At 44.4% G+C, this 13,663-nt stretch overlaps 1 protein-coding gene across 4 annotated transcripts in view; it reads left to right on the forward strand.

The window, feature by feature from the left end:
- Positions 1–13,663, forward strand: part of FLNC (filamin C) — a 211,156-nt gene that overhangs the window by 77,467 nt on the left and 120,026 nt on the right. For all 4 annotated transcript variants that reach the window (XM_086918860.1, XM_086918861.1, XM_086918862.1 and 1 more), the window contains exon 2: positions 8,063–8,311. In XM_086918860.1, coding sequence (XP_086774986.1) covers positions 8,063–8,311 — 249 coding nt within the window. The remainder of the gene's footprint in view (positions 1–8,062; positions 8,312–13,663) is intronic.

A 13,663-nucleotide genomic window follows, 5' to 3' on the forward strand; every position in this document is an offset into this window, starting at 1 on the left:
ACATGTTGGCTGCCTGCCATGGTGGCTGCTGGCCAACAGATAGCCAAGCACTGGCCAACCGGGACAGCAGGGGAAACACAAGGCAGCGCTCTGAATCCTTCCCTCTCCCCCTCGGCGAGATCGTGTCTGCTCGTAGCTGATGAAATGCGTGCAGAAAGCAAGTTACGCGTCTTAACTGAGCCCCAAGGAGAGGCAGTGTGTGCCCAAGACCACACGAAGCATCACTTGCAAGTCGGCTCTTGGGCCAGGGATACCTCTTCTGGGCAGAGGTGTTGTTTACGTCATTAGTCACCCCAAATCTGCCCCAGTGTTTTTTTGTCTGTGATCTCACTTTGTTGCAATCCATGATGTCATTGAATATGTAATTCATTTTACTAAAAGGCCCACACAATATGACCCTTTGATCTGCGCCTGGGTCCTGCGTCCTTGACTGCAACTGCTGACAGTCTAGACACTTAAATGCAATTTGTATTTTAGTATGGATATGGATTTTTTATATAGAACACTGCAAACCGCACTTATGCCCTTTCTAAGCGCTGTAAATCTCAGAGGTTCTCTTTATCCAATTTGTTTTACTGAACAGCATGCAAATCTCACACGTGATAGAGAAATAGAAGCATGTTTACAATGGGATGGCATTCTAATAAAAGCGAAAAGCGCAGAATGCAAGATGGACGAAGAGGGTGGAAACAGTAATGTCCAGGATGGGAGAAAGGCTGAAGAGCTGAATTCATTGCACAGACGAGGGAAAACGTGTAAAGTGCACAGGGAGTTCAATCCAGAGCCATGGTCCGGAAAGCCTTGTGTGTGCATTCAATTTACTCTTTAGATTGTCTCAGGTGACGTCCTGTGTAGAGCACACTGCACGCTTTACTTTCGACTCTAGCAGGATGATGGAGCCAGTGGAGATAATTCATGGTAGAGGAATGTGCTTGGTGCAAGGTAGGGAACATGTGTATGTTGGTTAGTTGAGACTCTCTCAGTGCTTGAAATGGAAAAATAGAAGGGCAGATAATCTGTACCAGAATATCTGTTTGTTTTTGAGAAGTGTCGGTACTCCAATTAAAAGTATTGCATTTCTCTTGAGAAGATCTGGTACTCTCCCTCTCGAAATAAAAAAGTGCCGGTACTCCGTACCGGACAGTACCGGCCCATTTAAAGCACTGGACACTGTATGAAAAACTTGTAAGATGATAGTCTGTATTGTTGACCAAAAGTTCACAGACTGGACGAATGGCTATTTTTTTTGGGCAGTACTGTAAGCTGGATCTAAGCTGTTGGTGCCTTTTTCTTGGTCTGAACCTTGAAGGATAAATAGGAATTCATGGGAAGGCTCAAGGGTTTGCCGGAAAATAAAAGGCCAGGGGAGAAGACATGTAAGTTCATATTGTAGGGTCACTCCTGGATGAGGAGCTCTGTGTTCCTCCATTTATGAGAACTGAAAGAAGCCGAATTGGCGAGGCAGATCCTTCCATCATCCGGCTTAACTAGCTTCCATTCTGGCAAAAGCTGTGTCTGTAAGACATCGCTGTCTACCTCTTAGAAGCGCAGGACCGAGATGGACGGCCACTTCAGAGAAGGTGTAACCGATAAGAAACACCAACACAACACTTACCGCTTCAAATCAATTTATTAGCATTAAAAGTATGTCTGATTAGAATAAGAACAAACAACAAAAATTGAACTAGTCAATTCAGAACTGAAGAGCTTCAGTGTTTTATCCATATTTATCCATTATACATTGACACTCAGTAAAAATTCTTCTTGGTTACTCTCGAGTAGTCACTGGAAGCTTCCTCCGCCTCCAGGAGTACAGCATGACTCCCAACTTTATGCTGTCTCCTGTCTTAGGGTGACCAGACGTCCTGTCATAGCTAATATTAAATGTAGCCTTCTAACTGTGTGCATGTTGGTGTGTGTGTGTATATATATTTACACACAAACATATTTACATATGTATATATACACACACACACTCACACGCATGCACGCACGCACACACACACATTTACAAGGCTACACAAAAACGGGACAGGCCTGATATAGGAGTAAGAGCAAAGGCTTTAGTTCTACTTTTATTTCTGTCTGTCCCGGTTTTTGTTTCTCAAAAACTGGTCAACCTATCTTGTTTCAGCCTGAAGGGCAGGATGAGAGTCCGCAATTTCATGCAGGTGGGTCAGTTCATAGCTTCCTAACTTCACATTGCTCCTGTAGGGATCGGAAGAGGGGACGGAGAGGGTAGGTCTCTGGTTTGCATTTGAATTGCAGGCAGAGTCTTTCGCTCCTCTTTGTTTGCCAAAACCAGAAGACAGACCATCCCCTTCAGAGGGGCAAATGTAATCCTTTACTTCCTCTGGAGAAGCCTCCGTCTATGATTTATTCAGCATTCCTTCCTTCATTTGTTTACGTAGCACTTTTCTCCTCAAGTGGGATGGGTATTCCCAAACGTGGGTCCCTTGCTCACTGTGCCACTGGAGTCAAGCTAGCCTAGCTGATGAAGGGTAATACACAGAAACCGGTCCCAGGACGCTTGTTTCCGGTCCACGGTCTGGACTGTTCCCATAAGGCACAGGGTCAAGACTGATTTGCATACGGCTGGGTCTAAACTGGGGTGGCATGGTGAGCAAAAGAATGATGGATATAACCCAGATGTCTTGACTGTGGGTGAATGTATGATTTATTCAGCATTACGTCCACCATTTGTTTGTGTAGCATCCTTCTGGACACCAACTCACAGTGACTGGGAGCTGGCTGCATCACTCACTTCCAAGTTCCAAAGAGCATCTTCATTAAGACCAGTTTAAAGTCAGTTACAAATTGTCATCTGGCCTGCTTTACCCGAACAGTCCTTTCCAATGCTTTTTTGTGTCCCAGAGGCTACGGGGAGATCAGCTCACTCTGATCCTCATTTAGAAATTCATGGTTGGGGCAGCCACATCCTTATCCCACTAATCCAGACGTTTCACTTTTGCCACTACATTTTGTGCTATGTAAGTTCATAGCATTGTTATCATCCTGATATGATCAGATTTGTTTTTTGAGAGCCCATGGGAGTCTTGGCTTCGCTGGCCACATGACACTCACAAATTCTAACCTCTTTCTTCAGGCTTGGTCTGTGTCTAGCTCTAACTGAACCCACCAAGATAACAGTCTTCACGACATGTGTAGTCTGCAGGGGTACTCTGAAGCTTCAACCTCAGGCACAATCAGAAATATTGCACTTAGCCTATGTGGGGTCCTTGTCACTACTTTGGACCCCAACCCCCAGATACTCCCTCGTTTACTTCAGACTACACACTTATTTCTAAAACTCTGCAAAGTGAGTTGTCAGTTTTTACCAGTATCACAACTCTTACCAGTAGTGCTTCATCTGTAAAATATTAATTGCTAGTGCTCAAGGCTTTTTTTTTCAGAAACCCATACGGTGCTGACAAATGTTCGAATTGACGAAGCTTGCGTAGTCATGATTCCACCTCATGCCTCTTTCTTCCACAACCACTTCTTTGTCATCTCTGCTCTTTCTTTTTGTCACTGTTTTTTCATCTATCTCTTTCTCCTACTTTCCTCCTTTTCTGTTTTTTTCTCTCGTGCTCTGTGTCAAAGTCTAAGAAAAAAAGTATGTGCCAGTTCCCAAAAATGATGCTGGCGTGCCCCACCTGAAACCACTTGATCAAAATAAGCTCTGCCTAATCGTAAAAACCGGATGCTCCTAAAAAAGTTAATTTCCATTCACTCCCAAATAACCCATTCGCATCATTCCCTACCATGGTAAAACTATGATGCTTCCATCCAAACCGGTTTCTTTATCCATGAATCCAGGGGCTTTGGAAAAAGAGGCTAAAACTATACAACTTGTTACACCTATTTCATAATGGGCCATTTGAAGCTACCATGCAGTGATGGTCCCAGCCTCCTCCCTACATGTTCCTTGGCTCTCTCTTTGCTGCCTGTGTGCGCCAAGTTATGATTTTTGGAAAGGGGAACCGGTCTGACCCTCCCTGTCTCTTTCTCCAGAGACAGGTTGTGCCGTACTGCTCCCAGCGCCTTGAGACCCTCACAGGTGAGTAGCGTGCTCTATAAACCACTGATTGATTGACTGCTGAGAAACTAAAGACATGCTACTACTCGCCCTCATATGACGACTCTTTCGATCTGCACACGGAAAACACATGTAATGAGAACCCAATTAATGAATTCTCAATGCACAGAGCCAAAAAAGACGCAGAATCGAGCAGCGAAGAGAGAGGCAAACCATGAAAAATGTGGGTTTTCTTACAAGAAAGTGTTGAATTTTGAATATAGTGTTGATACCCAGGCATCAATGAGGTCCTGGCATGATCTCGGTTTGAGGTTGTGTTTAGCCGATGAGACTTCGAGGTATAATTGGGTGTCTTCAGTGAATTGGTGGAGAACCATGCCTTACTGATTCAGGGTTACTCCGAGCTGTTGCATGCAAAGGCTAAACAACATGAGAGTTATAATAAAATCCAGAGAAATGCCACATGAGGCTGGAATTAGGGGATATCTGATTGATTTTATCCTCAGCTGCAACATCAGTGATGCCCTTGTGTGACTTGAGGGTTTCCAGTAAGCACTTTTGTTCAAATGCATCGAAGGAGCCTCAGGTCCATATCACCATTATCAGTGATAGATCGACGGTCACATACTACCTGCATGGTGGCCACGCAGCACTACAGTGAGGCTGAAACCCAGACTGGGAAGGTTGGAGGACGCTGTGATTATCATTGTGTCCTTATGGTAAACACCCCTTATAACGAATCCGTCACCCCACATGCAATTACGAATACGTTGCAACAACGCATACCATTCCCTGCAAGTCGTAACAATGACTTGCGGAGAGGGGAGAAGGTGTTGGATTTAAAATCCAACACCTTCCCTACTGTCCGCACAGACTAGAGTTGGCATTGTAAATTATACTATTCCATCATCCAGGGCCCCCCTCCGCAAGTCGTTGTTACAACTTGCGGGGTAATGGTATGAGTTGTTACAACGTGGTCGTTGCAACAACCGCTTTGTAATTGCATGCGGAGTGAAGGCATGCGGAATAAGGAGGCATATTCTGTCCTTATAGCTGGTTAGTTACTTCTCTTTTCAAGAACTTCTCCATCTCAGCCAAGATTGTTTTTTGAGCACGGAGTGCATTTCACCTGCCAGGATGGATGATGGGTAGACAGAGTAAGAAGGTTGATGATATTAAAGTTAGGGGTAGGGGCTCAAGAGGCACTGATGTAATACGCGACTTCGTCCTCGAGGTTGCCTTCATGGAGTGTAAAATGTAAAACTGTTGTTCCTTTTTTTCTTGCAAGAACTTAATATTGGTGCAAAAGTGCCAATTGTAATGTGAAGACCAGCTTGCAAAAAAATAGCAAACTACAGTTATTAATTCTTTTATTCACGAGGATCATGAGAACTCCAGAAGAGAAGATATTTGCATCACTGCACACTCCTTCAGTGCTCAAACTTTATGTGATATTGATGTCATTTTTTATATTTCAAGATTCTGCCTTGTATTGACGTCTATCAGGATCATCTTCTTTGGAACCTAGAGTTCAAGTACTGTCTTTTAAACGTCTCTCTCACTTATCACTTTGGAGGTTAAAAAAGGTGTAATGAGGACATATAATACAAGCTAAAGTTTGAGTTTTTAGCAGCCACAATATGAATGCACCACTGAGACTGGAAAGGTTTACAAAGCAGAAATATTGCAACAGATGTCCATCTGCCGAGAATTGAATGTGAATTTACAAACATTGGATGGAGCAAAGCCTTAGGCAGGGGTCTCAGGAGTCTAGAAGGGCACTTGGGTGTTGGGAATTGTTGGGGGTTACTCCTGTAGAGTTACCTAATCTTTGGTGAGAGACTGCCATCATAAGGAACAGAACGCACCCGCCTGTCTAATGAATTTCAAAGTTCTCCAATTTTGATCCACGGAAGTCTGAGACTTGCCTGAATTTCAGACTAACTACTGACTTTGTGTCCGAGTTTCATCTAGGGTAACTGAAAGTAAATTGAGTTCATATACACATCATGAAATTCTGGCATGACTCCTGTCCTCCCCAACCACTGTTACCTATACACTGCTCTGCCAGAAGAATCTTGAGGTCCCATTCACTTATTTTGCTGTAATTATGTAATTACAAATTGGGTAATTTGCAATCTGTCAGGATCACAGGGAGAAACATAGAGCAGCAACCGCTATAGATAGCTGGCACTTAGGGACACCTTTGATAAAAGTCATAGAAATGCATTTGCTAGTGCTTGTTTATCACTTGGTTCACCAAGACCCATTTTAGGGATCTGGGGTCTGCTCTTTGCCTTTTGTGATTGATGGTTGTTCAGAATGTCATTGCAACAGCATTTTCCAGCAGATTTTGGCTGTTGCATTTAGGACCGCATCAAGGGCACATGAGGTGGATTTGATGATTGCAAATGAGGCTACCGCTTGCTTGGGGAGTTTTGCTGGAAGCAATGATGGAAGAACTGGTACTGTAGGACATTTTTTGGCTTCTTAGCTGTTGGGGGCAGTTGGTGGATTGGGTTTCAGGACAAATTCAAAAAATTGTGATGGTGGAGAGGTTGAGAAGGTCACGGCATCTCTTCTCCAGAGCTCAGGGGCTCACAAGAGATGAGGGGTTAGCAAAGGAGCAGGGTTAGCAAGATCATGGGATTACAGGGTGCCGGGCCTAGCAAGAATGCACACCGTCTCTCATATTCCTGTACGCACATAGCACTGGCATAAAGATAACTTACATTCATGCTTAATTCAACCCCATACGTCGATCTTGTCCATCTCAACATCATCTTAACGCATCCAGCCAAAACCCACCCAAGACGCCATATCACCTCACCGCCCCTCCAAAGAGGGCCCGGTAGCCAAGTGTGATGTCATCAGCAGAAGGCCGCACCCATTGCTGAGGCCTTGGTGCTGGTTCATTGGTGCAGCCAAGACAAAAGCGCCAAGTGAAAAGTGCTAAGTGGGCATTTAATTCCTTTAAGATAAAGGCTATTAATGCTAATGTTAATTCAATATGTCCCTATCAAACTCATGGTTTATGTTCCTTTCTTGCCACTCCTGGGCCCACTTTTCCTCTTCTGCTCCTTCTTTCCTGTTCCGCTAACCCGGATGTTTGGGACATCTCTGTCCATTCGCTAACCTGCCTCTCAACCCCGGTACCTGAATCTTCCTTTCTCTCTCCTGTGCGTTGAGGCAGATCCTGGGTTGCGTTAAGCTCTTCAGGGCTCATAATGTAACAAACCATTAAAGCCCATGTGTAGATCTTACCTCCTTTCGCACTCATGGAGATTGAATGCCTAACCAAAATGTTACCTTTGTTTTTTCCTTTAGAAAATGGCGCCCCTCTTTGCTCAGTGGCATAGCAGGCACAGTGACTCGTTGAGCTGTTTTAAAAAGGTTGCCTATAGGTGGAATGTGATAAAATTGTTTGACAGTACTAGTTGCGGTTTGCAATTCACAAGACAGGCGGCCTGTCATGGCGCCGAGGGATTGGCAGTTAGAAACAAGGTCTCTAAACACTTGCAGTTTTGAATGGTTCAGATGTGTGTCTTTTAAAGAGTGAAAGGCAGGGGTAGGTGTGTGTGTGGGGGGGGGGGGGGTGTTATACGCCTTTGCATTGGTTGGATTTGTTTTACACCTCCGGGTTTCTTACCAGGCCAGGGAGCAACAATGGTAGAGCGCCTCCTTGTGGCATGATGGTGCAGTGCGAAGGCTGTGGGGGCCTGCGGCTACATTTTCATGTTGTTAATTATCTTGCTTTTCTGAATGCCCAGCACTTTGCACCACCAGTAGCTTGACTCCGAGTACTGAGGGAGTGTATTGTAGAGACCAGGAGAGTGCAAGGAAGGAAGCATAATACTTGATTATTTTGGTGGGTTTTCGGGCTGATGTTCTGGAGTGTAAAGGGGTGGCGCAGCCTTCATTTGAATCTTTGTCCATCCCATGGGAATGAAAATCATGCATTTCATTGGGCTGCAGAGAGGAGTTTCCTGGGCCTCACAGCTGCTTTCTCCTCTCTTTCTGCAGACAGCAAAGCCATCGTCGATGGAAACCTCAAGCTTATCCTGGGTCTCATCTGGACCCTTATCCTGCACTATTCCATCTCCATGCCCATGTGGGAGGACGAGGATGAGGAAGATGCCAAGAAACAGACTCCCAAACAGAGGCTCCTGGGTTGGATTCAAAACAAGATCCCACAGCTGCCCATCACCAACTTCCACAGGGACTGGCAGGATGGCAAGGCCCTGGGAGCCCTGGTGGACAACTGTGCCCCTGGTAAGTGACCGCCGCCGGACGCCGGCCAGGTGGGAAAATGCTATGTGTACCTCATGAGAGACCAGGCGATGGCCGGGAGTTACTCATATATTGAGAACTTGTAGGTTTGAACAAAGGCGATTTCATCAAAGCGTTCATCTGTCATAGTGCATCACACAGACAACCCATGGTGAATTCTTACCTCAAAGATGAGTATTCCATATGATCAAACCACTTTGGTTTTAGTGAAAGACAACCTAGAAGCATAAAGAGCCACCTGATTTCCAATGAGCCATGGACTATACAAATTGTTGTAAGCGCTATACAATGCATGCACATTGACACAACATAAAATCTGAACTGGGGCACGTTCTAACTTTTCTCTGACAGTATTCTCACTCATTCACCACATCACTACTCATTATATACGTGTCTTCCCAGGTACACTTCCATGGCCTTTAGAAAGCACTGAACATGCATTATTTTTTTAACTATACAAACTTCTCACTCAGTCATGCACCTTTCTGAAATGACATTAACATCCTAACTTATCTCTCCTAGCCTGCGAATGACTCTGCCCGTGCAAAAAAATTCTGTGTAGTCACATATTATGTAGAGATCAGTCTGTGCCCAGAGGCAGCTATAATGGCTCTTACTGCTGACCAGTGACCAATTTTTATCCGTCATGGGCAAGTGCATTTTTCAAAAGCTGTGATGTAGCGATCCCATTGGTCCTGCAACGAGAGAGAAGTTGCAACCAAATGTAGGCTGCCAAATCTCAAAGCATCTATGATCTCGGGCCAGCGGTGAGCTCATAGCCGCCACACGCCATTCCTGTTTCACTTTATTCCTTTCTGGGCCTGGTTGTTTAAACAGAATAAAGTCCGATGATCATCGAGCCATTCCAGGTCTCCAGATAGTCTACGCGGGACGCTCTTTTGTGTTTCTTCGAGCTCTCTCCCCACCGCTGAGGAGGAGTATTCACATATAGGGCCAGATGTAGGTAAATGAGATTTACCGATTCGGTAAATACCGAATTGGTAAAAGGGGGTAGACTCACAAGGGTGGCAGGGTGTCACAGTGACACCCTGTTGCACCCCGTATAGTGCATGGGTGTACATGTGGCACACATACATGCCCTAAGGGCATGGGGCATGTATCATGTATGTCTGCCATGTGGAACAGTTGAAAAAAGCACAACATTGCTTTTTTTAGGGTTTTCAATATTTACCACCAACTTGTAGTTGGTGGTAAATAACGAATCCTTACAAGAGAAAAGCACTCACTTGAGTGTTTGCTACATTAAGGATATTTACCGTATCAGTATCTAAGAATTCGGTAATTTACAGATTCCTTAAAGTACAGATTCGGTAAATTACCGAATCCTTAAATTAGGCCCCTACATCTGAAAAGCATAATACCGGTCGGTAACGGCCGAAATTCGGTAATTTCGGCCGTTACCCACCGGTATTAGGCTTCCTACATCTGGCCCATAGACACCACCACGTTTCCTTTACATTAAGCAGTCAGACTGGTTGTCCCACAGCCAACAATGGGCAGGGTCAGGGAGATCGACAAGATCCTCACGTAACCTCCATGCATGGGTAGTCTGGCATCACTCCTTGCCCGGTCCCTCTACTGTCCTCTTCACTACATGATGAAGCCTCAGGGATGCTTTCCCGCGTGATGTCCTACAGTAATCAATACATTCCAATAAAATTCGAATATTATATTTAGTTACCTTTAAAGGGTGGAAAATATAGAGCATCCAATGCAAGGCATACTTGTAATAGGCAAGGTTGTCAATGGTTCCTTTGAAAGGTCTTACTGTAAACCTCTGCGTCAAGCTGAAAGACAGGGAGCGGTGTCCCAGTGAATGATCAAACACTAGGCGCTTTGACACATCAAATTATCTTCTGCAAACAGTCATACAATCCTAATGAAAGCAACATTCAACTGTAGCAATGTGCACAAAGCATCTTTGAATCACCTCTCTGAGTCTGATTAGGACGCCATATAAGTCAATGGATGATAGGTGAATAATTGTACCAATCAGAGCAAAGCATATATTATTATCAATATTGGGGGAAGAACCTGTTTCCTGATTGGTCCTTCTTACCTAGTGGAAGGAGCAATGTTTCTCTGCTGTTTCTCTCACCAAGAAAAATAACAGATGCTTGAATAGCGCCTTTGAAAGCAGATCCACTAAGGATGCCTGCTACCCTCTGCTTCTCACCACCTGCTAGATGCTGGGTGCCGCAAACACCAATGCATTCGATATCGCTGATAGCACAGGGATCAGGCGAAGGATTTGAGAATGTGTTGGCACCTCTAATATGTCGTACAGCTTACTCATGTGACAGCATTGGTGAAAAATGGGGGGGCTGAACTTTTGGAGGAATGTGTGAACCTATTGAGCCCAACTCCAGGGTGTGCAGATGAAAACCATATCACATGCGAGTGCTTTACCTCATAAATTCACTGCACTATCTATGTCCGGATACCTCCCAGACCATTTCTTTAACAAGACATATTTCTCAGAAAATATAAGTTTAATATGAAAAAATAACTTATCAAGCCATTTTCCAACCTCAAATCTTAGTGTTATTATAAATATAGGGGCAAGAGAAAAATAACAAGTGTTCAGGCAATCAAGGGGTCAAAATTAAACACGAAGAACACTGCCATTGCCTAACTAACCAGTGATCAGACAATAAGGAATGGGAGGGGAATTGTTGAACAATGACTATGTGATTTCATTTTTGATGCCTGATCATACCTCAATTTTTTCAGTTCCTAATTTTTTCGATTTTCTCAAAATGTAACAGGGAGGAACCGCCAATGGTGGGGGTAGGGCAGGGGGCTCTTCACAACAGACTGATTACAGCAAAAAGAGACCAACATGTATCTCAATATTCAATAGATAATGTTCTGAAGAAGATTGTATCAACTTATCACTGTAAACCAAAACATTGTCTTTACTTCTTTTAGTAAATCAGAAAGAAATGGTTTGTTCTGTAATCAATGCATGTTTTCAGATGATCACTTTATTTTGCAAGTACTGATTTCTCTGTCATGTGAATATGTATGTGTGAACAATGTGTTGGGAGTGTCTGAGGATAGTGCATAAAACAGTCACGGAACTCTGTTAATTTATCCGATCATAAGCAAAAGTGATTTTTTGTATGTTTACAAATATTGTGCGCTTATATTTTGTCGATGGAATTATTTAGAAGAACAGGGTTGCTTACACACGGACAAGCATTCTTTCACCACTTAGACTAGATCACAATAAATAAAAGTGAGTGGTCTGAAAATGACCCAAAATCAATTTCATGGAATCCCTTCATTGTGCTGTCTCCTGGGTCTGCTCTCCTAATGTCAGTTGACACATGTGCAGCTTCTCTGTAAAAGTCTTCAATATACACAAATATTGTTGGTGGCTCATTTCCTTCTGGGTGGGAGTGGTTTCAGCCCCAGCCAGAAAGTTATATTGGAGACCAGTTCCAGGTACCATAGAAATTCAGTAGAAGTCCAAGAATCCGATATGTCATCAACAGGGGCAGTAGACCCCCATTGTTACTTAAACGGTGTAATTTTCAACCCCACTGGTGGCTGCAGGCCAAAGTCCCCACACCACCTTCATTTTATTGGACTTATCCATATAATTTGATATCTAAAAGCACAAAATGGTTGTTGACGAGCTCCAATTAATCAGTGGCATCCAGGGCGATTGCTTCTTTCTCCTAACATGGGATCCAGGAAGTGACCCTGTTGGTGTGGATGATTAATCTAAGTCTAACCGCAAGCCTTCTATTGTTTAACATCTGCATATGCTTAGATGGTCTACAATCTAGGCCAAAGACTTTAAATACTCGTCATGCACGAATTGTACTCAGATGTTCTTTGGGGCATCTTCAGACTTGCCTCACTAGCCGTCAAATATCTACCTGGACAGCGTCCAAGGACAGGTTGGATGCCATTAGCCACCTTTGCGTGGACTCTGATAAGCAGGTGGTTGCACAGTTTAACTCTAGCACGCGCAGAGATTTTCGAGCTCTACAAACTCTCTATTGTGGAGCAATTTATTTATAAGTGGAATGAGCGAATTCCTGGAAAAGGAAGTGAGATGCCTTGGATCGGTTTCCAAATCCAATCAGTCCAACCGTCTCCCAGGGGGCAGCTACTAGGCGTTCCGCTTCGACCATTTGAGGTTAATCAGAAAAAAAGTACATTCATTCTCATTGAATCATCTGAGGACCAGGATCCCGTCTCTGGTACGGTCTTGACTGGATTAGAATATTCATTTAATTTCCAGAACACCAAAATGTTTAACAGAGCTGCCTCGGGCACTGCTGAATGCAGAGAACATCTGACCACATCATTCCAGAAGTGAGCTTTAGCTGTGTCTCCTGATCCCTGAGTGGGCTTCCTTTGAAGGGTAAACTAGAGCGCAAAACGCTGGAGGTGGACTAGAAAAGAAAGAGCTGTGATAGCCAATCATGGCCCACACTATCAAGGGCAAAGATGACTGCTGTGCCAAGGTGGGTCTTCCCCGTGTGGGAGAGGATCTGTCCACACCTTGGGGACTCATCTGTGAAGCCCCGGCCCTCCTCGTATTAGTTTGCGTTATTCTGAAGTAGCTTAGAAGAAAAGCAAAGATATGATTTTTCTCCCAGGCCTAGAGGTGGGCCTGTCCTGCAGCCGATCAATAATCAGCCTCAGAAAGAGCATTGGCAAAGAGCCCTAAAGAGTGCCACACAAGAACAGGTGCGAATTGATTGATGAAACGGTAATACGGACATATGGAATCATGTGGATCAATGGCCTCTGGGTGATGTGTTGGATGTTGGCCGAGAGAAGAAATTGTCCGGGAGGAGGGGGGGGGGGGGGGGGTCTCATGACATGACATGGACACATTAACAACAAAGGAGTGACTGTGATAACAAAATAAACTAGTGAGGTGTAATGTTAATCCGCTGTGTGCCGCAAATGTGATCAATGCTCACACACGTGCGTGCACACAGCGAAATCTCTCTATCTCCCTATGCACGCCACTTTGGGTCCTCCTCTAGGGAAGAAACCTGGTGGGCTTATTGGTCACCCAGTGTAAAAAGGAGGGAAATAACCTTACTTATTAGAAGGACCCTCACTCACCACTAGTTGGTGACATGCTTCATCATTGGGTCCCCGCTGGGGTGACCGAATGTCTCCCCAGCGTGCTACAACGCCTGGTTACAGCGGAGCAGGATGTGGTGAGTGCAACAGTGCCCAAATTAGGAGGTGACTAAACGTGAATGTGTAAGTGTATTAAAAAATGCAGGAGTTGTGCCTTTACAAAAATCTTTAATAATGGCCAACCCGCATTGGATA

Source organism: Lissotriton vulgaris, chromosome 1_1, assembly GCF_964263255.1.
Source record: "Lissotriton vulgaris chromosome 1_1, aLisVul1.2, whole genome shotgun sequence".
Taxonomy (NCBI): Eukaryota; Metazoa; Chordata; class Amphibia; order Caudata; family Salamandridae; genus Lissotriton; species Lissotriton vulgaris.